A 26,335-nucleotide genomic window follows, 5' to 3' on the forward strand; every position below is an offset into this window, starting at 1 on the left:
GTTTTGTTTTTTAACATTATTATTTTTATAACATTTTTTTTAAATTATATAAAATGCAATTTTTACTTTATATAACACTTTCAGCCTTACGTATCAGAAAGGCCTTATATAATTTATCCAAATGTGTGTGTGTTTTTTTTTTAACATTATTATTTTTATAACAATTTTCTTAATGCAATTTTTTAACACTTTCAGACTTACTATATTATGTATTACTGTATTATTTTTTTAATTACATAAAATGCTATTTTTACTTTATATAACACTTTCAGCCTTATGTATAAGGATATATATTTAATATATACGTAATATATACCTTATATAAGTTATCCAAAAGCGTTTTAACACTTTCAGGCTTACTGTATATATCAGGAAGGCCTTATATAATTTATCCATAAATGTTTTTTTTTATGATTTTTTATAACAATTTTTAACATTTTATAAAATGTAATCTTTACTTTATATAACACTTTCAACCTTACGTATTAGGAAGGCCTTATTTAATTTATCCCTAAGTGTTTTTTTGTTTTTGTTTTTTAACATTATTATTTTTTATAAAAGTTTTTTAAATGATATAAAATGCAATTTTTACTTTATATAACACTTTCAGCCTTACAGGAAGGACTTATCTAATTTATCCATAAGTTTTTTTGTTTGTTTGTTTGTTTTGTTTTTTAACATTATTATTTTTTATAACATTTTTTTAAATTATATAAAATGCAGTTTTTACTTTATATAACACTTTCAGCCTTACGTATCAGGATATATATGTAATATATACGTAATATATACCTTATATAATTTATCCAAAAATGTTTTTTTTTATAACAATTTTTTAATGCAATTTTTAACACTTTCAGGCTTACTGTATGTATCAGGAAGGCCTTATATAATTTATCCATAAATGTTTTCTTTTTATTATTATTTTTTTATAACAATTTTTATAAAATGTAATCTTTACTTTATATAACACTTTCAGACTTACTGTACGTATCAGGAAGGCCTTATATAATTTATCCATAAGTGTTACAAAAATAATTTAGATATGGAGATCAACACAAATGGGTAAAAATTACAATTATAATTGCATTAAAATATTCATATAATAGCATGCATATTTTGGATGCATGTTTTTTAATATCTCAAAGCAACCTCTTGGATAAAAAAATGCTTTTATTTTTATGCTTTTAAAAGTGTGCATTTAATCAACAGCTCATGTTTAGTATGATGATGCATTAACGTTTTTGTGTTTCTGCTATGTCACCTTTTGACAAAAGGTCAAGGACAAAAGGGTTACAAAAGAGCGACATTATTATTTCTTTAGCGAGTAAGTGCTGATGACAATAATTGGCAAAAAGGAAAAGACCTGAGGGATCCCTTTGAAACTTTTCAATAATATATAACATTTCCAGAATGCATCGTGTAATGTCATGATGAGAATAGACTGTGGTGGCCAGTGGTGAAATCTACAGAGTCACACCTCACATCCATTGAGTCAGATTAGTGGAGGCCTGGTGGGGAGTGATTGGTCGCCCACTGACCCGTCAAACCTTTGCTCTAATCCAATTGAGTTCTTATGGCTGGACTCTAAGAATAGGACTAATTAAGCAAAACACAGCGCCGACAACATGTCAATGGAGGATATTCCCGGATGATAACGGCGGAGCCGGTGATATTGATAATTATAAAAGTAGTGTGTTTGTCAGTATGTGAGTGAGAGGCACAGAGCAACATGCTTGAGAGGATTTATACTGATCTGAAGATATCCGGAGGACAACTCTGCGTATATCGAATGTAGAAAGGTAAACATGCTTTACAACTTGTCCTTGAACTTTTACATAGTCAGTGTCCTTGAACACAGAGAAATGGGAAGCAATATTCTTCAATATATGATAAGATTGGAACTGAATGTCCATCTTTTCTCTATTTATGTAATTTAATAGAACATAGATCCAGTTATGTCATTTATGACAGGTGCAGTAATGAAGTTTACAGTGTTTTGCGTATTCATGCATGGCATTAATAATATTCTCCGCATCAAAAACAGTATTACATATGACTCTTTTCAGTATGCATTTAAGTATAGGTCTAATTCAGACAAGATAAGTGATGCAATTTTGCCAAAGTTAGTGTTTTCAGATGCATTGGACTTAAATCTTTAATCACAGCATCATTCCGTCAAGAGAAAATCGTAACACATGTTCATTTCAAAGGTATATGGTGAGGTAAATCTCTTGAAATCAGTGTTTTATAGTAATAGAATGGCCAGTGATTGAAGGCAGTGTCAGTCCTGAGGGGCAAAAGTCATGCTAATCCACTATAGAGGGCAACCAGCAACTAGACTAGTTATTCTGCTGCATAAATGCTAATATAAATATATTCAAATCACTATATATATCATATTTATATAGTAAAATAAGATGCTATAAAGTGTTCTTGAAAATATTTAGACTGATCCTTTGCAAGCCAAATTGAATGATAATTAGTACTCCAACAAGATGAACCGATCAACCTTTCTTTGTGCCTACATACAACTGGAAAAACCTTCTGCCTTATTCATTTTTGTGGAGGTAACTGTCATATGTTGTAACATATAAAACAGCATTACAGGTCAGTGAAAATTGCCTCTTAAATTGCACTTTCTCTGGTTTTAAATTTAGTTGTAGAAGAAAACACATTAGAGCAAATCCACCAGGCTCTTTCAAAGCCAATTACTAGAGGAAAAGGCTTGTAGGCATGTGTGCGAAAATGAGACCGACGTGAAGTAGAGAAAATGTGCAGTGGCTCTTAAGTGCTATGTAAGGTAGTTCCCCCATTTAACTGGTAATTAAAGAAGTAATTAATTAAAGAGACGTGCTGGAGACTGTACTTTAGCTAATTATAGCTTGCCAATCTACGCAAATGCAATAGAGGTTACATGTGAAGCAATGGTGTGCAGGGTGGACAATTAAAGAGATTTGTTTTTCGTCCATACAAATTCCAGTATTGTTTTGGACCCCACTGACCTTCATATTGGCTGAAACAGTTCTTTAAAATATCTTCTTTTTTGGCAGATACTCTAATAAGTCGAGACTTTAAAATCCTGCTTTTATGGTCATAGAATTCGATCTGATCTTCAGCTAAACCAGAATAATATATATAGTTTGCTTAAACAAATAAAACACAATGATGTGTAAATCCCCAAGTTAATGGCATATCAAAAAGTTAAAGGAATAGTTCACCCAACAAGGAAAATTTGCTGAAAGTGTTCTCACACTCAGACCATCCAAGATTAGGATGAGTTTGTTTCTTCATCTGATTTGGGAAAATCTGTAATTCCATCACTGTCTCACCAATGGATCCTCTGCAGTGAATGGGTGCCGTCAGAATGAGAGTCCAAACAGCTGATAAAAACATCTCAATAATCCATAAGTAATCCACACCACTCCAGTCCATCAGTTCACATCTTGAGAAGACAAAAGCTGCGTGTTTGTAAGAAACAAATCCATCAAGATGTTTTTAATTTATACCATTGCTTCTGGGAAAATATGAGTCAGGTCTGAATCAGGAGAGAAATCTGCACAGATCAAGCACTGTTTACAAGCCAAAACAGCTCTAAACAAATATGTAGGTGGATTTTGATGTGAGAGACAACAGAAGATGGACTTTTTCACAGGAAGAAGCATTATTATGGATTATGAACTCATATTTTGGCCGGAAACAATGGTTTAAAGAAGTTCACTTCCAGAACGAAAATGTATAGATAATTCACTCCTTTGTCATCCAAGATGTTCATGTCTTTCTTTCTTCCGTTGATAAGAAATTATGTTTCTTGAAGAAAACATTTCAGAAATTATCTCTATATAGTAAACTTCAATGGTGCTCCCAAGTTTGAATTTCCAAAATGTAGTTTAAATGCAGCTTCAAAGGGCTCTAAAAGATCACAGCCGAGGAATAAGGGTCTTATCTAGGGAAACGATCTGACATTTTTGAAACAAATTGACAATTTATATACTTTTTAACCTCAAAGGCTCATCTTGTCTATTCTCTGCGTGAACTGTTTTTGTTTTTTGTTTTTTTTCCGGGTCAATACATCTAGGGTATGTCGAAAAACTCCCATCTTGTGTTCTTGCCAAACTTCAGAATCACTGCAGAAGTACCGACTTAGTGTTTACAAAGTGAACATGCAAAAAAGATCTACAAAAGATCAAGATTTCTGCACATGAGCATTGCAGAGACGAGACAAGATGAGCATTTGAGGTTAAGAAGAATATACATTGTCAATTTGTTTTGAAAATGACCAATCGTTTAGCTAGATAAGAGCCTTCTTCCTCGACTGGGATAGTTTAGCAGGGTTTCCAGGTTTTCACAACAAAACCCGCCCAATTGCTACTTAAAACTAGCTCAAAAGTAGCCCAGTCGCATTTCGAGGGGGATCCCCTGTTCTGGGGGGGGTAAAATACACATTTTTTAGTTGGATTCCCCTGGTAAAAATTAGCATTGCAGCTGCAAAATATATATAAATAATAGTAACCCACGGACATTAAAGGGGTCATCAGATGCAAAGTTTACTTTTTCATGTTGTTTGAACATTAATGTGTGTTGGCAGTGTATGTACAAATCTACCCTATAATGATAAAAATCCATGCAGTGGTTTTTAATTAATCTGTAAAAATAATATCCCCTTTTTCAAATCGAGTCATTCTCAGATGCCGAGGCCACTCCCACGATAGTTGATTGACATGAGCGTCTTACCTCAGATCAGCTGTAACAGTCCGCCCTCTTTGTTTTGATGCCGGAGCAGGGATGTAAGTTAGACAAGAATATCTCCGATTGAGCGATTGAGGTGTTGTGTTGCTGGATGTAATAATGAACGTAGTGGTCGTCATTTACTCGACATCTGAGTCGCTGAAGATGCAGTGGATTATGTTTGTTTGTGAAGGGAATGCGCCTCCTGATCTACATATATCCGTCTATGTTCACACGAATCATTCGTGATCCAGCTTCACTTACAGCAGAAGTGAGTATAAGCGTTTTTTATGAATCTTTGCGATCGCCTTTCCTAATAATTTGCTAGTTAGCAAGTTTAGCGGCTAAACACGGCTAAATGCGGCTAAAGTAAACAGGCTTGTCACTCCACAGAGAGAAGAGAGGGGCGGGGCGAGCAGAGCTCATTTGCATTTAATGAAACAATCCCTCAGAATGAGATGATTTTTGCAGAGCTGATTTTGACAAGGTAAAAAGGGTGTTGTTTTACACAACCGTTGAGAATTTTTAACCAAAGTATATTATAGACTTTTCATTAAGACCCTAAAGAATCATATTAACTTGTGGAAAATGGGCATCCGATGACCCCTTTAAAAACATCCTGCGGCAACAGTGTTAAAGTAGCCCGATTCTGCAGGAAAACCGCAGCACTTGGCAACACTGTTGTTTAGAGCCATTTGAAGCTTGCATTTTGGAAATTCAAACTTGGGGGCACCATAGAAGTCCACTATATGGAGAACATTCCTGAAATGTTTTCCTTAAGAAACGTAATTCATTATCAACAGAAGAACGAAAGGCATGAACATCTTGGATGACAAGGGGGTGAGTACATTATCTGTAAATTTTTGTTTAAAGTTTAAACTCCTGTATAATGGATTTGTTTGTTACAAATATGCAGCTTTTGTCTTCTCAAGATGTTAACTGATGGACTGGAGTCGTGTGGATTACTTGTGGATTATGGTGATGTTTTTATCAGCTGTTTGGACTCTCATTCTGACGGCACCCATTCACTGCAGAGGATCCATTGGTGAGACAGTGATGGAATGACACATTTCTCCAAATCTGATTAACAAACAAACTCATCCTAATCGTGGATGACCTTGGGCTGAGCACATTTTCAGCAAATTTGTATTTTTTAGTGATGCTATGATGTCCAAGGCTTTGTGTGATGTGTGTTTTCTTGTGGCAGAATGAGCACGTTTGTGACGCTGGCGGAGGTGCTGGAGTCACGGGGAGCGCCTCTGGAGGAGGACGAGGTCTGGGCTCTCCTCTTCGGTGCTGCAGAAGCCTTGATAGACATCTCCAGTAAAGGTAGAGAGATCTTTCAACTCTTTTTCACTCTTATCCTTCATTGCCATGTAATCTGTGACCGTCTCTGTAATCCTCTCTCCATCATCCAGATCCTGGTAACATGTGTTGTGTCATCAGTCCCGGCTCCATGCTCCTGTCTGGTGTCGGCAGTGTTGCTTTTAAGAGCTGCGGCCGATCTGAGGACGTGGGTTCATTCGCTTCTCCAGAAATGTCACAGAGCAACACTTCCTCCAGAAGACAGGCCACGGAGAAGGTGAGCTGGCCTCTAATTATGGTACAGTAGATAGTTTTCATCCTGATCTTCCTGCTGAAGGTTAAAAGAAGGAGTGCTGAGTGTCTTAAGAAGATGAGCTTTCCAAGTACGGTTTATGGCAAATCAAGACAAAATGTAGCATGTATTTGCTCTGATTTTAGATGGTGGTTTACTCACTAGGCATGACGCTGTATTGGGCAGTAGATTATCAACTTCCACAAAATCAGGTGGGTTCCTCTTCAATGAACTCTATGTTGTCTTCACAAATTTTTTTTTTTTTTTTCTTTGATCCTTGGTCTAATTTAAACATTTTATTACACCATGAACCCCTGTAAAGCCTGACATATGAAATAATAATCAGATTTTCAATGGAACACTTTATTTTATTAGTTTAGCCTTTTCTTTTTTATATAAAAATCTTTTTTCTTTTTTTTTTTTGCATGTGTTTTATGTTTTCATAGTTGAAATTGAAAATGAAATTTGACCTAGATGCTGACATTTATATGGCGAAAAAGTAAGATGTGTTAAGATGAGATTGAAATGATCCAAACATAAAATGCAATGTTTGTGAAGGGTAAACTTATCTTAAAAAAAAAAGTCACTCTTGTGATCTTCATGGTCGGATATGAATGGGAAATCCAAAAAACAAAAAACAAAAAAATTAAAATATACAGCATTTTCTGGGGTACAAACTACAAATTGGCTGTAATTATTGGATCATTGGATAACTGAATTAATGCATTTGTTTTTAGTTTCATTTAACTGAAAATAATATCATTCTAATATTTGTGTTATGTTATAGATATAAATTATTCATCATTTACAGGTAAACATTACTGAGATACTATTATTGTTTTATGAATATTTTGAAAGTTTTTATTTTATATTTAATTAACATTATTCATATACAATTTTATATTTAATTCTAATTAAAGTTTTAGTAATTTCTTCTTGTGAAATTAAAAAATAAAATAATTAAAAAATAAAATTAAAAAATATTTTTTTTAAATTCCATCTTGCCATGGACAACATTTGTCATTTAGTTTAACTTGATGTACTAAAATAACTTTATATATACAATAATAACAATAATAAAAAAAAAAAATGTTAACTGAAATAAAATAAAACATAATATATATATATATATATATATATATTATGTTTTATTTTATTTCAGTTAACATTTTTTTTTTATTATTGTTTTACTTTTAGTTTAGTTAGCTATAATAACCTTGGAGGTGATTATTGTCTAGTAATATGAAATATACTCATAACACAAAATATTTTTGACACAAAACATAGTACATTTGTTTCCAAAAAATGTTATCCTTATTTTCTAGTCTGTTTTGACCAATGCAGGTCACAGCAGAGAATAGCAGAGGGTTAAAGTCAACATCAAATCAAATTGTTTTGATTCTGATGTCAAGAATTCCTCTCACCTGAAGTTCTTTTTTTAACAAATTTAATCAACATTTACATTTATCAACGGAAAAGACATGTGTAAGGGTAAAATGGTAAAATGTAAAGCACTCATTGCACTTCGTCTCCTGACAGGCCGTCCGGCTCAGCGACAGCCTGAACATTCTTCTACTGAGCATGTGTGAGGATGTGGCTCACAAACGTGTGAACCTGCTGACAGTGCTGGAGGCGTGTGAACAACAGCATAAGGCCGCCGTCCTGCCCCGACCACAGAAAACCATCAGACAGATGACAGAGGATGTGCTGCAGGTAACCGGGAGCTGGGTGGTCCCAGTAACACTTAGTTGTGGTTAAAAACAAAATAGATACTAGCTAGTACAGAAACTAATATGACAGTCTAGCACTGTAGGTTCACTAAAAGACTATTACACATTTTAGTGTTTGTAATAGTCAGCTGCACTGAAAATAAATTGATGTAGGATTTATTTTGAAACAGTTTTCAATCAGAAATTTACAGTAAACTTCATAAATAAGTACAAATAAATGGTGTTTTTGAGTATTTTTTGTGTATAAATTTAGATAATAATTACGGAAGCCCATTTCTGCCACTGAATTAAAAAAAAAAAAAAAAAAAAGGTCACTTTGTTTTCCTCGCAGTTGTGAGTTTGCATCTTGCAATTCTGACTTTTCTTAGAATTGTGAGATATAAATTCGCAATGGCATGTTGTAAAGTCAGAAGTGTGAGATACAAACTCACAATTCTGAGAAAAAATCATAACTGCAAGATATAAATGGGGTGGAAGCATTTATATTGAAGCTTCCAAATAACACGTTCTATATATGTGACCCTGGACCACAAAACCAGTCGTAAGGGTCAGTTTTGTAAAACTGAGATTTATACATCATCTGAAAGCTGAATAAATATACCAGATACAAGATATTTGGATACAACTATTTGAAAATCTGGAATCTGAGGGTGCAAAAAATCTAAATATTGAGAAAATCACCTTTAAAGTTGTCCAAATGAAGTTCTTAGCAATGCATATTACTAATCCAAAATTAAGCTTTGATATATTTACGGTAGAAAATGTACAAAATATCTTCATGGAACATAATCTTTACTTACAGTTTTTCTCAGTCGCTTTGGTGCATTTCTCACAACACTATTTACATTTGCACAACAGTTAATGCATTTCTCAAAACAATTAGTACAAACTGCAAAACCTAGCTGATAACCAGCAAAAGCGTGTCACTTGCTCAAAATGGATAGCTCATTCCTCAAAAGCAAGTATTCATGTCAATGAAATGTCAGTGTCATCAAGATGAAAAGTCCTGACACCATTGTTTATGAACAAGATAGTCAAATGGCTTTGTCATGTTTTCATTATGACAGTTTACTCTGTAAATTTTTTCCAATGCAAAAAAGTCAGATCTTGGTGACGCTTCCTGAAAATGCTCAAGACAGCACTATACTATTTGCACAGCCATTTGAAAACTACAGTAAAGTTAGACATTACTGTATTTAGTGAGGTATCTGAGTACAAGACACTGAATATGTATGTTTCACATTTTTACTGCATATGCTCTTTGCAGTTCTAATTTATTCAAAGCATTGTGCAAACGAATAAATACACCCTTATTTACAACAAACATAAACTCCCTTTGGGTAGAGCTGTGCACAACTGTAAACAATATTGCAGTACATATTGGAACTGAACCTACAACATACATAGGTCTGTAAATCATTCATGCACATTTGCAGAAATTGTTCAATTTAGAAGACATTTTCAGGAAAAAAAAAAGATTTAAAATTTTTTATAAAATTTGCTTGACAGATTTTGACAACTAGTTCAACATTTTTGTATGTAATGACTCAAGCAATGAAATGAGGACTATTAGTTTTATATGGAATGACTATTCAGCATTCACAAGTTTAGTTAATTTTGACTGACATGACAAATGATAATGTTATAAAACAGCAGAGAGTTGTATGAAAGCAGTTGATGCATGTCCAAAAGCATTTGCAATTTGTTGGAAGGAATGAGAAACTGCTACTATGATGTGCACAAATGACTAAATGTTGTGGAGGTTGAAGTAAATGTTGTGCAAATGTAAATAGTGTTGTGAGAAATGCACCAAAGCGACTGAGAAAAACTGTAATATCCTAAAGATTTTTGGCATAAATGAAACATTTTTTATATTCTCATTAACGCAGTGAATTAAATTAAATTATTGTATCAATAATTTTTTATTTGTTTTTTTGTTTTTTTTGCAAATGAAAAGTATTTATTTATTTATCATTCAATCAATATTAAATAATTAAATTAATGTCTATTTTAGATAATCCAATGAATCCAATAATTTAGTAATTTTTTAATTTGGAACTTAATGATTGCAAACATTATTTAACACTTACACAATAACACATTGAATTGAACATGAAATTTTGAAGTAGAAAGACCAAATAAAAAAATAAAAAATAGAACAATAAAACGAAAAATAACATGCTCCAATAATCTTTTATTTACAACAAACATTTTTAAGTGTTCAATTTTTAAAAACAATTTAATGCAGTTTTCACCTTGAATATGGGTCTGACATAATTACTGGATATGAATATAAATCTGACATAATAACAGCAACAGAGTGCTGTTTTTCTTTTCTAGGCTGAGAGAAACCCAAATGATTCTGCTCATATGATAGACCGAAGCCAGATGGTTAGAGAAAGACTTCGGGGTATGTTTCTCAAAATTCATTATGTGGTTAACTGAAGTTAGAAAAAATAACCTCACAAAGTGGCATTACTCCTAAAATGAAGGTAAATGAAATAAAGTAAATGAACTAAGAAAATGAAATAAGCATCATCTTCTGCCTCAGGTGCTTCCTGTCAGAACTCAGTTTGGCCATTGAAAGGGAACAGCACACCGACAGCAGCAGACTTCAGCAGGTCAGCAGCACATAATGCGTATTTAAAAATTAAAAATTTAATTACTTAATGATTTCACTGATCATTTAGAGTCTTAGAAATGTGCTTAACAGAGTTCAGATCCAAACTCACAACTCTTTATCTTCTAGAAGTCACAGTTCACACCAGAGGAGCAGAAACAGCACGTGGCTTTGCCAAAGTCCAGTTCCCGACAGACGGCGTCACTTCACCTCCTCAAGGTCAAATCAGCTGTTTGGCTCTTCATTTAGCCTTAATGAACGGAAAATAAAGGTAGGGAATTCATTTTGCCTTCATTATCACATTTCAGTTTATAAAATGTTCCATCCAGGATCGTTGAGCATTTCTCGACCCTGTTTGTCCTCAGGAAACGGGCCCAGAGTTCATCCGAATGCTGGAGGAGCCTGCGCTGGTTTTAGAGCTGCCTAATTCTATTGTGGTCAGTTTAATATCACTAAGAGCGAGAGTATTGGCTCGACACCAGGCAGTCTGTTGCATAATACTAAGAGGGGTCACTTCTGCGCTTATTTCCTCTCTCTCTCACACTCTTTCTAAACAGTCAAACAAATGGAGGTCGAGTTCAAACCAAAGGAACTTGACCGTGATGATGCCAAACGGACAGAACATTCTGCTCAAGTGTGACGTCAAGTCTCGAGGAGGCGACGTCTTTGACATGATTATCGCTTATGCAAACCTCACTGAACACTTTTACTTTGGCCTTGCTTATAGTGATGGTAAAACACATATGTTCCTGGATTTTAGATTTATTTGACTTGCTACAGTGATATTTTAGCATCACTGAGATACTGTTATTTATTTATTTATTTATTTATTTTTTTCTAATTAGTTTTTATTTTTATCATTTAAATGTTTAAATGTCTTTACAGTTTTATTCATTTCTATTTATTTTAGTACATCAAGTTAATTATATATATATATATATATATATATTTTTTTTTTTAATAACTAATTAATTAATTCAAATAAATATGAATTATCAGATAATTTAAAAATATATAATAAATAATTTAAAATAATATGTATTTTCAGTATTTCTAATTCTGATATTGATTAATAATTTAATAGTGAGGTCAATATGTCAGCTGGGTTTGTTTTATATTTGTTTGTGTATATATCAAGTTGAAATAAATGAAAATATAGTATAATCTAAAAGTCTTTTTTTAGATTTTATTTCAGTTCAGTTAATATTTATTTTTAAATAAATTAAATAATTTATTTATTTTCAGTATTTTTATGATTATTATTATTATTATTATTATTATTATTATTTATTTATTTTTAGTTTTTAATATATTTTTATTTTTTGGTTAACTATAATAATCATGCTCTGGTAATTTAAAATTTAATACATACATATTTTATTCAATTATTATTATTATTATTATTTAAATGTTTTATTTTAAAAATATAATGTAGAATTACATTTTTTTGTTTTGTTTTAATTTTAGTTAACAATGTTCACCCTTGTCATACATTTTTTTTAAATAAAATTAAATAATCTTTTTCACATATTAAAAAAGTAATAAATAAATAAATAAATAAATAATAAGAATAATCTATAATATAATATAATATATATTTTTTTAATATATCTAATTTTGATGCTGATGGATAATTCGGTCACTGTGTCAGATGGTTTTGTTAGTTTTATAGTATTTTTTTTTTTCCTTTTTTGCAGATAATGAATTTTTTTTTCTTGACAATGACACAAAAATGTCCAAAGTTGCCCCTGACGCCTGGAAAAAAGTGCCCACTGCCACATTTGTGCTTCATTTCCGCATCAGATATTTTGTAAATGACGTCTCTCTTCTTCTGTGAGTCTCTTCCTTTCCCTCATTTAATGGTGTTTTCGTGTGTCACTGTTGTCTAACTTTTCTCTTCATGGCGACAGACACAAACTGACCCGTCATCAGTATTATCTCCAGCTGAGACGGGACATTCTGGATGACCGCTTGTCCTGTAATGAGGAGACGTGCTTGTTTCTTGGTGCCTTGGCTCTTCAAGCTGAGTTTGGGGACAGTATGCCTGAGGTGCTCCACAGAATCGCTCAGATATAATATTATAGTTTTTGTTAATATTTTGAATTAGATTTTAGTTTTATATTTACTGATTTTGTTTTAATTTAGTGAGTTTTAGTAATTTAGTTTTTGTCATTTTTATTTATTTATTTTTAATATATCTGTATAGTTTTTATTTGGCTTAGCTATTTTACTACTTCAGCTTAAACTAACAAAAATGTTGCCTTGACAACTAGTTTAATTTTTTTTTTTGCTTTTGTAAAGCAATGTTATCAAATGATAAATATTTATGAATATATACATAAATAAATATTCGTAATTGTTTTGATTTATTAAAAAATATAGTGATGTGTCAGCCAAGTTTGTTTACAATTTTATTTATTTACGTATAATTTTTACAGTTTTTTCAAATTACAGTATTTTATTTCAGTTCATTTTTAATTTATTTCACGTCATGTTTTTTATGGTTGTAGTTAACAATAGTAACCATGTTCCAGATGTGACATGACGGCATTTCTGTGATTTATTCTCAGTGTTACAGTCATAGCAACTTGCTGATCATGCTAGCAACATACTAGCAACTTGCTAATCGTGCTATAAACATTCTAGCAACATGGTAACAACTTGCCAATCATGCTAAAAATATGCTAGCAATATGCTAGCAACTTGATAATCATGCTAGCAACATGTTAGTAACATGCTAATCAGGCTAAAAACATGCTAACAACTTCTCAATCATGCTAGAAACATGCTAGTAACTTGCTGATCATGCTGAAAACATGCTAGCAACATGTTAGTAACATGCTAATCAGGCAAAAAAAACATGCTACTAACTTGCTAATCATGCTAGAAACATGCTAGCAACTTGCTAATCAGGCAAAAAACATGCTAGTGTAACTTGCTAATCATGCTAGAAACATGCTAGCAACTTGCTAATCATGCTAGAAACATACTAGCAACTTGCTAATCAGGCAAAAAACATGCTAGTGTAACTTGCTAATCATGCTAGAAACATGCTAGCAACTTGCTAATCATGCTAGAAACATACTAGCAACTTGCTAATCATGCTAGAAACATACTAGCAACTTGCTAATCATGCTGGAAACATGCTAGCAACTTGCTAATCACGTTCGAAACATGCTAGTAACATGCTAGTGACTTGCAAGGCATGATAAAAACATAGTAGCAACATGCTAGTCACATGCTAATCATGCTAGAAACATGCTAGCAACATGTTAACAACTTGCCAATCATGCTAGAAACATGCTAGTAACTTGTTAATCATGCTAGAAACATACTAGCAACTTGCTAATCATGCTAGAAACATACTAGCAACTTGCTAATCATGCTGGAAACATGCTAGCAACTGCTAATCATGCTGCTAGTAACATGCTAGTGACTTGCAAGGCATGATAAAAACATAGTAGCAACATGCTAGTCACATGCTAATCATGCTAGAAACATGCTAGCAACATGTTAACAACTTGCCAATCAGGCTAAAAACATGCTAGTAACTTGTTAATCATGCTAGAAACATATGCTAACAACTTGCTAATCATGCTAGAAACATACTAGCAAATTGCTAATCATGCTGGAAACATGCTAGCAATATGCTAGCAACTTGATAATCATGCTAGCAACATGTTAGTAACATGCTAATCAAGCTAGAAACGTGCTAGTAACTTGCTAATCATGCTAGAAAAATGCTAGCAACTTGCTAATCATGTTCGAAACATGCTAGTAACATGCTAGTGACTTGCAAGTCATGATAAAAACATACTAGCAACATGCTAGTCACATGCTAATCATGCTAGAAACATGCTAGCAACATGTTAACAACTTGCCAATCATGCTAAAACATTGCTAGCAACATGCTAGTGACTTGCAAGCTATGCTAGAAACATACTAGCAACATGGTAGTCAGACGCTAATCATGCTGGAAACAGATTAGCAACATGTTAGTAACTTGGTAATCATGCTACAAACATGTTAGCAATATGCTAATAACATGCTAATCATACTAGAAACATGCTAGTAACTTGCTAGTCATGCCAGAAACATGTTAAAAACATGTTAATCATGCTAGAAATAAGCTAGCAACATGCTAATTATTCTACAAACATGCTATTAACATGGTTGTAATTTGCTAATCATGCTATAAACATGTTAGCAACTTGCTAATCATGCTAGAAACATGCTAGCAAGATGCTAGCAACTTGGTAATCATGTTAGAAACATGCTAACTACTTTCTAATCATGCTAGCAATATGCTAATCATCTAATCTATGTATATAAAGTTTAAAACTTCAAGCTTTTACAGCTGCTTTAAACTTTCAGGCTAGGCTTTCTCAAGCCAACCTAAAGTTTGTCTTGACAAACTTTTTTATCTAGTTTAATATTATTATATTATAAATATTTATGAATATATAAAGAAATTTTGAAAGTTTGAAATTATGTTTTATTTTATTAGTAAATATATTGATGTGTCAGCTGAGCTTGTTTACAATTTTATTTAGAATTGTAACTTTTTTTTTCATATTACAGTATTTTATTTCAGTTCATTTTTATTTTATTTCACATCATGTTTTTTATGGATTTAGTTAACAATAATAATCATGTTCCAGATAGGGCATGACGGCATTTGTGTGATTTATTTTCGGTGTTACAGTCATACATATTTGTGCTATATTCTCCTCGTCTGATGTCACACCTGTAAATGCTGCCAGCGAAGATAAAAATAAATGATATTACGTCTTCAGGATGCATTGAGAACATATCAGGTCAAATTTATATTAAGCAGATGCTGGATGGTTATGTAATGAACTAATTTTACTGTATGAGTGTACGCTGTATGAGTGTAAGACTAAAAGACTAAAAAGTTTTCTGTTTTGTGTGTTTTCTGCAGGTCTACGGGAAGAACTACTATCAGCCTGAGCATTACGTCTCCAAGAGTGTTTTGCAGAAAATGGCAATGCCTTGTCTGAAAGAAGAGTTGCTACGGTTACACGCCAACAATGCAAACATGACAGCAGAGGAGGCCGAGCTCGAGTTTCTCAAGGTTACATTCACTTCTGTTCTTACTCACAGCACATATGTCATTATATGCCATCGTCATTCCATCAAAGTATTGTATGAAGTATATAGTAGACCGGGGCTAATTGTCACATACTTGTATTATATACATTGTATTTCTGTTGAGCATTTAACCATAAGAAATCTCATTATTGCAAAGGGGCATGTTGTCACACAACATGGGGTAAGTTGTCACAATGGAACCAACCATTAAACACCCTTTTAGAGGCTTTTCAATCAAACTGTAAAACAGTAAAACAGATATGAAAGAATAAAACTGCAAAAGGTAACATACAGAAATATTAAACCCTATTTAAAAAAATCTAGAAAAAAAAAAATATTGTCTTGAGATAACACTTTAACCAGATTACATGCTTTTGCAAAATGAAATAATCAATTCAAATTAAATTAAATTAAATTAAATTAAATTAAATTACTTTACATTATATTACATTACATTTTAAACCCAATGTTTGATCCAAAACCCTTGCTAGAGGAATCATACATTTGTTTGACAACTCAAAACCTCATAATTACTAAAATATATATAATGACAAGTTTCCCAGGTGGTAACTAGTTAAGTATTTTTAAGTAATTTTTAGATTTTCTATATATATCTATATCTATATATATAATCTTTTTGTTTTGTTTTTATTTTATTTTATTTATTTTTATTTTTTTTTTTTTTTTTTTTTTATTTTTTTTTTTTTTTTTGAGTATTTTAATTTTAAGCTTTGGAAACTAGCTGAAGTAAAATGTTTGTTTATTTATGTATATTTTTATTTATTTATTATTTCAATTGTATTATAAATTTATTATTTTATTATAAGTTTTATTTTATTATTTTTTATAAAGGTATTATTTTTTCAAGCAATATTAGTTCACTATATTAACCATGGTCTGTAAGCAATAGCCATAATAAATATAATAATAAAGAAAATAAATAAATAAATAAATAAATATTCTTTATACAATATAATATTTTATAATTTTTCTAAATTATATATATATATATATATAGTTCAGACAAGAACAGGTACTGTTTTGTGACATATGAGGGTCAACATGATATGTTGTGACAAGCTTGTGGGTCAAACATCATTGCATTGGATAACAAAAAAATTAAACAAAATGTATGCATTTAAAATAAATATCAAGTACATTTTACAAAAAAAAAAAAAAATTTGCCTGATTGACAGGTTTACAGTACAATTTAAGATAAAAGCCTTAGGAAACGTTATCACTGTCACAAAAATAAATAAATAAATAAATATGACAATAAATTCAGTTCTTGGTTTGATATTTGAACTTCTAATGCACTGAACTTCTAATTTTTAAATGTGACTCAAGTGTCTAAATTGTTTTTCGGATCTCATTTATTTCTCTCACCATCTTGCATTTATTCAGCCCCGTAATGACTGTACAGGCTGGAGGCCAGATATTTTTACAGACTCCATTAGGTCTGCACAGCTTTTCTGGATGCGATGATGGCTGGTGGGTGTCCGGCGTTACATAATCGGTCCAAATGACTCCTCCACAGAGCGTCCAGCAGCTTCCGGAGTACGGCGTGCTGTTTCACCGTGCCGGCCGTGAGAAGAAGCCCGTGTTCGGGGAGCTGCTGCTGGGAGTGTGTGCCAAAGGAGTCATTGTGTATGAAGTTATTAATAACTCCAGAACCGCAAGCCTTAGATTCCACTGGAGAGAGACGAGCAATATCACCTCCGCTGTGAGTCAACAAACAACACCTTACTCATGGAGAAAGGCTTTCTTTTAATACAACAACAAAAATGTTAAAACACTTTCTTCTGTCCAGCACTCACATCCACACTGTCAGGAAGCTATCCATAGGTGGTTGGGGTTTTTTTGTCCATAGTATTTAAACAGTTCAACTACATAATAGTCTTTTTTTTCCCCTATTACATTATTTTACAAATGCAATTCATAAAAACAATTACTTGAAAACACACCTTTTATGGTGAAAATGATAAAATGAGTTTTGATAATTCTTTGAGGGGTCTAAAGGGTTCTTTTAGAAATTTATATATATATGAATTTGCAAATATATACTAATATATATTTGCAAATATATACTAAATTTATACTGAATATGCAATAACAGAAAAGAAACGAAAAAAAAAGAAAAAATTTTTTTAAAAATTTTTTTAATTTTTTTTTTTACATTTTTAATTATATTTAAGCCATTTTTTTAAAAACATATGTAGGCAATCAGATAAAAAGCCCATTTTGCCAAATTGAGTAACTCTAAGAAAATTTCACAATATTTATAATTCAAAAATTAATTATAAGTATATAAGTATGTTTATAATTATATTTATAGGTTTTGTAAGAATTGTAATATTTTTGAAAGAAAATATCAAAATGCTCACCAAGGCTGCATTTATTTGATCATAAATACAGTTAAAAACAATAATATTATAATATTTATATTATTATTGTAAATATAATTACATATTTGAAAATGTAATTTATTTAGTAAATGTCTTTAATGTCACTAGATCAATTAAGGCAATTAAATTTAATCAAAGTTAAAAAAAAAAAAAAAAAAAAAAAAAGAAAGAAAAAGATTAAGTTATGAACTGAACTGAAAATCTACCAAAGAGAATCACTGAGAAATTGAAATTAAAAAAAAGTATAATTTTAATCTATCTATTATTTCTAATATCCATTATTTATATATAAGTATTAATAAATTAATTATTTTTATAAAAATATTAACAACTTAAGTTTTGTAAGATTTTTTATAGTTTTTTTGCTTTTGCAAACCAAGGCTCTGTTTATTTGATCAAAAATAACGTAAAAACTAAAATATTGTAAAATAATATTCCAATTTAAAAGCACTGTTTTCTATTTCAATATATATTTAAAATGTAATGTGTTTTGTAAATGTCTTTACAGTCACTAGATATATTAATTGATAATACTATTTAATCAATTCAAAATAAAAGTAAATATATATCTGATGCTGTTACTCCACATAATAACTCTTATTTTGTTCTCATCAACACAGCGGCGTAAGTTTATCATTGAGAGCAGCACCAGCAAAAAGAAGCACATCTTTCTGACCGAAAAATCCAAAGTTGCCAAATACCTGTGCGACCTCTGCTCCGCTCAGCACAAGTTTCACAGAGAGATGAACTCACGTCAGCTCTCACGCAGCCTCGCTTCAGGTCAGCCGAACACAGCTTTAGTCTCGCTTTAGTTGATGTTAGTCGATGACAGTCAGCAGCACTGTGCTCGTGTGTTTGTAGAGGAGAGTATCGTGCAGTACGCAGCCGTGTGCAGGACTCAGAACAACGAGCTCGATGCCGCCGCTGACGACTCCATGAGCAGATTCTGTGAGGACGTGGCAACCCGCATCGAAGCAAAGATCAGACAACACAGAGACTTACTAGAGCACACAGGGTGAGAACAAAATGCATGTGTTTAAAATGTTGAGAATTTTTTACAATTTTACATTTTTCCTTTTAAACTTTTCCTTTCAGAAAGACAAAATTCACAATGCATATTTAAGTGTTTACTTTATTACACTTTATCTTCATGTATCTGTAGATTTTAATTACAATGCATATTTAATTTTTTTTAATGTTTTATTCCTATCTATATTATCTATATTCTGAAGGTTTTTATTGAGGGATTTGTTCATATATGATTTACATTGATTTATAACATTTAATTACTAAAAGCATGGTGAAAATGTCTTTTTTTCCTGGCTGTTGATAGTATTTTCTGATTTATGGAGTAGATATCCAAAATGAAAACTTCACATTTAATATGTCAACAAAATATGTGACCATAGACCACAAAACCAGTCATAAGGGTCAGTTTTTTTTTTGTATGGTTTGTTATGATATGACAATATTTGGGCGAGATACAGCTATTTGAAAATCTGAGGGTGCGGAAAAAATCAAAATATTGAGAAAATCACCTTTAAAGTTGTCCAAATTAAGTTTTTAGCAATGCATTTTACTAATCAAAAATTGAGTTTTGATATATTTAAGGCAGGAAATTTACAAAATATCATTACTTAATATCTTAATGATTAATTGATCAATTTGACCCATGCAATGTAATTTGGCTATTGCTACAAATATACCCGTGCTACTTAAGACTGGTTTTGTGGTCCAGAGTCACATATAAGATCAACTTAGAACCTGTCTTTGGATTTATGTTTTGAAAATGTTTACAAATGATCATATTTAAAGGTCATTTTATTCATAAACATTTTTTGCTAAGCTGGTTGAAAGTTTCTTCACATCCTCATTTCGTGTTTGCGTCATTTTGACTCAGAGAAGATTTTCTTTTTCCCAAAAATACTAGTTACTACTTAGTTACTGTAGTTATTACTATACTTACTGACTTTACTCAAACAGGGTATAACAACTTCCCAAAACTTTCCAGGCAAAAATGACAAGCAAATATTGGATTTAATCTTTTATTAACTTGTTTTCTTTCAGTTGTGTATTTCTTTTTTGACAATGACTGATTTAAGGCCTTATTAATCTGAGCTTATGCACATCAGTTTTTAAGTGAACATTGCCAAAAATAGATCAGATCAATGAGGCCTGCGATAAATCGAAGACAAAAAGAATTACAAAATTTGATAGAAAAGAAGTTGACGAAAAGAGTGAATCCAAGATTTGTTTATAATATAGCAGAATGAGAGATTTAAAAGCATTTTTTTTTAAATCAAACACCAAATCAGTTGATAAAAATCAAATTAAATCTGATTTTTAGCACGCCACAAGAGGTAATCAAATAAAGCCTTACTTGCATATTTTCAGACATAACATTTTACAAAACATGTAATACAAAACAATTGTCTTACTGTACTGTGATTAATTCATTTAGGAAAGTATGGAGATATTTATTGGTTACATTTTGTAATTTTTCACCTCTAGTGACTGTTTGTTTCACCTGCAGATCTCAAAGTCCAGCTCTTCAGAGAAGCTCCTGTAGCTCTCCAAAGCGTTATTCTGACATCCCTTCAATGTCCTCACTGTTACGAGGTATGAACTGACGATCAACCCATGATATAAACCTTATAACACTGTTTAATTGGGAAACAGCACAATGCTATGTGTCCTTTTTCCTCACAGATACTCCAACGAGTGCCCGACCTCCAGAGAGGGAGATCATCTGCGTTTCCCTCAAAAAGGATCCCAAAGTTGGCCTCGGTAAATGAACTCCGGATATAGACTCACTGATATGTAGAATATTAATTCACTCATTAAGAATTTTGGCTGTAGGTATTGTGATTGTTGGAGAAGACACCACTGGAAAACTAGACCTCGGGATCTTCATCGCATCCATTGTACCCGGAGGCCCGGCTGATCGAGACGGACGCATCAAACCGGGTGATTCAGATCATCTGTGATGATAATGTCTAGTCATGAGAACTAATGTGAAGAACATTAGTGAAGCTGAGCTCTGTGTTTCTGTCAGGTGGTCGACTGATCTCTCTGAATCAGCTGAGTCTGGAGGGCGTGTCCTTCAGCGAGGCCGCTGACATCATGCAGAGCAGCTCCAGTCAGGTGGAGCTCATTGTCTCACAGCCAAAAGGTGCCAGCATGCTTTTATATTCTGCTTATATATGTGATCCGCACACTCGAAAAACAAATGTTTTGGGCTTAACCAGGGTTATTATAGTTGACTAAGGAGTTGTTACATGTCACCATTTTCAAATAACATTTTAGGCGTTCATTGATATAAAAAAAAAAAAAACGTTATCTTCTTCATGCAAACCACAAAAATGCAAATTTGTGAAAACGGTGACATCATGTGCGATGTGCATACATATTACATGTTCAGTCAGAAGACGTGCATATGCATGTGGTGTTTCTTTACAAAACTAAATGGCTACTGGCCTGGCGTGCATAATACAGCTTTTTTAGCTGTTTTTTTGTATGATCTGTCTAATCAGGAATCGTTTTGACAAAGTTGTCATCTGCATGCAAAATGTTTCAAAATTGCGAAGGAAAGCTTTTCTGGTTTTAGTACATCATTGTCATAACATTGTCATTTAGTTCAACTTAATGTACTAAAATAACTAAAACTGAAATAAAATGTAATAAAAATTAGACGCATTTAAAAAAAATGACAGACACAGCAAAATGACTAAAACTTTAAATAAAGGCAGCAGCTATTTACACTAGGGTAAAATGGCATATTTTCTTAATGATAGATGCTATTTACACTAAGTGCAAATACTAATGGGTTCTATTTACACTACCTTAAAACAGCAGGATTTTCTGCTATTTATACTACTTATTGCAAATTATATGCACCTCAGTATTGTAGTACATTATAAAACAGTATGCAATAATACCATATTGAGTGTAAATTTAGTGTAAGTTTTAATTCAAATTATTAAATGGATGTTGCCTTATTGGGACAATAAGCTCTCCCTACACCTACCCTAACCCTAAATGATACTTTAATTTTGACCTTTCGAATATTTCCTTAGTTTTTATTGAAAATAAATGCCTTTCCAATATGATATGAGATTTAAAAAGGGAGAAAAACAAGTTAGCTAAATAGTGGATTCAAACCATCAAAAAGACTACAACATGCGCTGTTGTTTAGCAGGCGTCTTTTATAGTATTGACTAACCCAATCACACATTTGTGGGCGGAGTTGGTGTAAATAGCCTCTGCCAACAAGGCGGGCTATTTGCACTTAGTGTAAAAAGACACTCTGTTAATTAAAATTAAAATAAAAATGGAAAATACAAAAATGCACATAACATTTTAAAATTAACATTGGCTTCACCAAATAAATGAACACAATAATCTGCGTCAAACTAGAGGAACTTGATTTTTAAGTTAATTACTAATAAAAATGAAGATATTTCTGCTTTGGAAGCAGTTAATTTTGTCTGTATCAGTTCAAATAAACTCCTCGCACAGCATTTGATAAATTTAACCTATTTAACATGTAAATTTGACAAACAAGCAAAATATTCATTAGCACAGTCATTGTTTAGATGGTCAATGTAGTTTATCACTATATAATATTTATATCTACAAAAACCTAAACAGAATCTCCTTTAGATGTGACCCTGAACTACAAAACCAGTCATAAGGCTAATTTTGTTCTGAAAAGATTTTCCGAAAGCTAAATAAATATGCTTTCCATTGATGTATGGTTTGTTAGTATAGGACAATATTTGGAATCTGAATCAAGGTGCAAAAAATCTAAATACTGAGAAAATGGCCTTTAAAGCTGTCCAAATGAAGTTCTTAGCGATGCATTTTTCTAATCAAAAATTAAGTTTTGATATATTTACAGTAGGAAATTTATAAAATATCTTTTTGGAACATGATCTTAATATCCTCATGATTTTTGGCATAAAAGGAAAATCGGTCATTTTGACTCATACTATGTATTGTTGGCTATTGCTACAAATATACCTGTGATACTTAAGACTGGTTTTGTGCTCCATGGTCACAAATATCAAATATAACAGCATTAAGCACTATAACAGGTCTTTCTATTAACTAAAAAAACATAAAATAACATGTAATTTCAAGATTTATTTATCCAGTTGTGTGTAAATCATGCTGGAAACTGCCTAGTTTTAAAAGTTATCAAGACAATTTCAGTTAACAACTTATTAAAAATTACACTGACGTTCAAAATAATGTTTGTAACTTAAAAGGTTTATTAAAGATAAACTAAACTGTCAATAAATTAGAATTTTTTACTTGCAACCATGCATTTATTTAAGTCGTGCTGCCCTGAGTTTCTTTCTAGAGTGTAGTTTATAAATGAAAAGCCAGCACTGCTCATATAATTCTGCTCAGAGATGAATAAAATAAATAACGTGTTGTGAAACTTTCAGCTGTGTCTAAGCATGGAGGCGCTGGTCATCTGGCCGAGAGGAACTACGAGTCTCAGAGCACCATACTGGCCGACAGTCGAGCAGGAGACGAGTATCTGGACGAGCTGGTCAACGTTATGATGACCCCTAAAGGAACAAACCGCCTCCATGTTCCCGAGGTTCGCATTATAAACGCTCAGGTACTGGAAATGTTAAACTGCAAGAAAATGTGGCTTTTGCTGTTCTATCAATGTTTGAAAAATTCTAACTGAAAAAAAAGTATTTAAGTTTCCACATTGCTTTGATTTAAATAAACAGAATAAAATTTGAATACAATTCAAAAAGGTAAGGACATTTATAATGTTAAAAAGATATACTTTATATCCATTAGAATCCTGTATCATGGTATAAGAAAGATAGGAGTGAAAGAGGAACTGATAGTTCTGTCTGTTCTGTTGTTTTTTGTTTTTTTTTGGTGTATCAGGACGATTATTCCAGGTCAGCGTCTCTCATCAGCCTGAGACCTGAAGAGTTTAATGTGACGCTTCAGAAATCTGCAGGGAGTCTGGGCATCAGTATTGCCGTAAGCACACTGCCTTTTACAGTTTTATAGATTTTGAGACTAAATAATAAGGACCCTAGTTTCATGCTAAGTATAGTATCGTTTAAGATTTACTAATATAAAAACTGTAATTACACTTTATTTGGAGTACTACTTGTGCACAATGCACATTTCTTAATAATAAGCATAAAATATGTTTTAATGTCACTACTGATGAGGATCTTTAAATAATATCGGCCTATAAATGCAAAATACTTAAAGTGTACCTAAAGTATACTTGCAATAGTTTCACTTTAACACAATCAAATATATGTATGTATATCTTTAGTTGGACTTCAGCACTACTTCTGTGCAATTAAAGTGCATTAAGCACAAAATTAGTTGTTCCAATGTAGCAGACTTTAAATATACCAGTTTAGTATACTAAAAGTACAATTGCAGAGTATTTTTATTAAGTGCATAATATGTAAATGTATTTGTAGTATACTTAGCATGAAATAAATGTATTTTAAATACATTTTAGTATATTTATTTTTCAATAGGGGACACATGCAAATTTTGAAATAAAAAATATAAATTCAGTTGAGACAACCTTTACAAAAGAAGTTTTAGTATTAGTAGTATACTTGTATTTGTACTCAAAACTTCTTGGAACTAAAAAGTATACTTACTTATTTAAGTGTACTTTAAGTGTAACACTAACAAATGTAAGTGTTTATTTAGTATTGCAACTATACATCTATAAAATGTACTTTTATAAACTAAAAAAAAAGTGCATAACTAGTAAATTTAACAGTATAACTTGTAATATAGTTGTGATACACTATATTACATAAGTAATACTATATTATAAGATAGATAACTAGTTCTGTTTATTAAAAATTGGGCCTACTAGTGCACTGATACTTACTATGTAAAGTATACTTGGAAAAATATATTTGAAATGCATTTACTAATAAGTTAACCTAATAAAATAAACTTCATAAGGAAAGCTATTTCACCCCAAAGCTGTCATGGTACTTGTCAGTTTATCAGTTAGTATGTCAAACATATTTTGAAATACTACATAAAAAGTATTAATAAGATACTCTGTCAAAAGACTAAAACAACTACAACCCAAATAATCTTAGAATACATAATTATACTTTTCTTAAGTATATCTCAATGAAGAGATTAAGTACTTCAACTTTTCTGTCAGTATAAGCCAACTAGCCAAGTATACTAATAGAAAACTTCTTTTTATGTAAAGGAAATACAACTTAACATTCTCAGTACATTTTGAGTTAGCCGTTGTTAGCATTGGCTTCCACAGGGTCAGTGTATCACAGAAGGTCAAAGAGAATCGGCAGCCAAAGGCCAAAGAGGAAGAGCCGTCACATGACTATAGCGGTGCGAGTGTGGAAGCACGAATCACAGCCTAAATACGGGCTACGACTAATCGCTCTAAATGAGGTTAAGCAGCTTGAGAGGCATTCGACGAAATGTCAGAGTTTAGAAGACAATACCCTCAGACCCAAAAACCAATGATCAATGTGCTGACCTGTACTGAAAACAACTACACTTCTGAATCATTTTAAAAACAGTACTTGTTATTAGGAAAATATACTTTTTTTGTCCCACTTCAGTAGAACTTCACTACATTTTTATGTAATTTCATAATTACTTTTATTGTCTTAGAAATAAAGTTATATAGCAGTAATAGCTTGATATAGTAAAATAGCTGCTGATGCACATTTAGAGTAAACTAATGTATATTTTAATGTCATTTCTATTGAACCTTGTGTATCATGTGTTTAAATGTATTTGCAATTACACATTTTTCTGATGAAATTGCAGTTTAATACTTAATAGTCTTGACCTTAATGGGCCTGTTTAAAAAACATACTCTCTTTCAGTACACTAAAGTGGTTTTAACGTAAAACTGATTGTGCAGATCAAACCGTAAGTCCTAGAGACTTGAAACTTGGAAGGATGGTAGTACTCACACCACCTGCAACGTGACCGAGGCTCACCCCAATCGGCCTGACGGGGGCGCTACAGCGATCGAAAGTACAAAATCGCTCATGACTCCTGAACCGCCAGTTGCAGGCTCAAGTGTCTTATGTCGTTGGAATTCTTGGCTTATGCCGGACAAAACATGCCAATCCTG

The 26,335-nt window shown here is 32.1% G+C and overlaps 1 protein-coding gene across 1 annotated transcript in view; it reads left to right on the forward strand.

Moving 5' to 3' along the window:
• The first annotated feature begins 1,627 nt into the window (after positions 1-1,627).
• The window catches only part of frmpd2 (FERM and PDZ domain containing 2), a 33,192-nt gene continuing 8,484 nt past the window's right edge, over positions 1,628-26,335 (forward strand). Inside the window, exons 1-22 of the mRNA XM_051123570.1 lie at positions 1,628-1,802; positions 5,936-6,057; positions 6,147-6,310; positions 6,472-6,537; positions 7,865-8,038; positions 10,396-10,465; positions 10,607-10,676; positions 10,805-10,946; positions 11,041-11,112; positions 11,233-11,407; positions 12,373-12,508; positions 12,586-12,724; positions 15,618-15,770; positions 17,325-17,510; positions 18,813-18,972; positions 19,054-19,207; positions 20,726-20,811; positions 20,902-20,979; positions 21,052-21,159; positions 21,248-21,364; positions 23,646-23,824; positions 24,109-24,207. Coding sequence (XP_050979527.1) covers positions 5,937-6,057; positions 6,147-6,310; positions 6,472-6,537; positions 7,865-8,038; positions 10,396-10,465; positions 10,607-10,676; positions 10,805-10,946; positions 11,041-11,112; positions 11,233-11,407; positions 12,373-12,508; positions 12,586-12,724; positions 15,618-15,770; positions 17,325-17,510; positions 18,813-18,972; positions 19,054-19,207; positions 20,726-20,811; positions 20,902-20,979; positions 21,052-21,159; positions 21,248-21,364; positions 23,646-23,824; positions 24,109-24,207 — 2,649 coding nt within the window. The 5' untranslated portion in view covers positions 1,628-1,802; position 5,936. The remainder of the gene's footprint in view (positions 1,803-5,935; positions 6,058-6,146; positions 6,311-6,471; positions 6,538-7,864; positions 8,039-10,395; positions 10,466-10,606; positions 10,677-10,804; positions 10,947-11,040; positions 11,113-11,232; positions 11,408-12,372; positions 12,509-12,585; positions 12,725-15,617; positions 15,771-17,324; positions 17,511-18,812; positions 18,973-19,053; positions 19,208-20,725; positions 20,812-20,901; positions 20,980-21,051; positions 21,160-21,247; positions 21,365-23,645; positions 23,825-24,108; positions 24,208-26,335) is intronic.

The sequence above is a fragment of the Labeo rohita genome, chromosome 12, assembly GCF_022985175.1.
Source record: "Labeo rohita strain BAU-BD-2019 chromosome 12, IGBB_LRoh.1.0, whole genome shotgun sequence".
In the NCBI taxonomy this organism is placed as follows: Eukaryota; Metazoa; Chordata; class Actinopteri; order Cypriniformes; family Cyprinidae; genus Labeo; species Labeo rohita.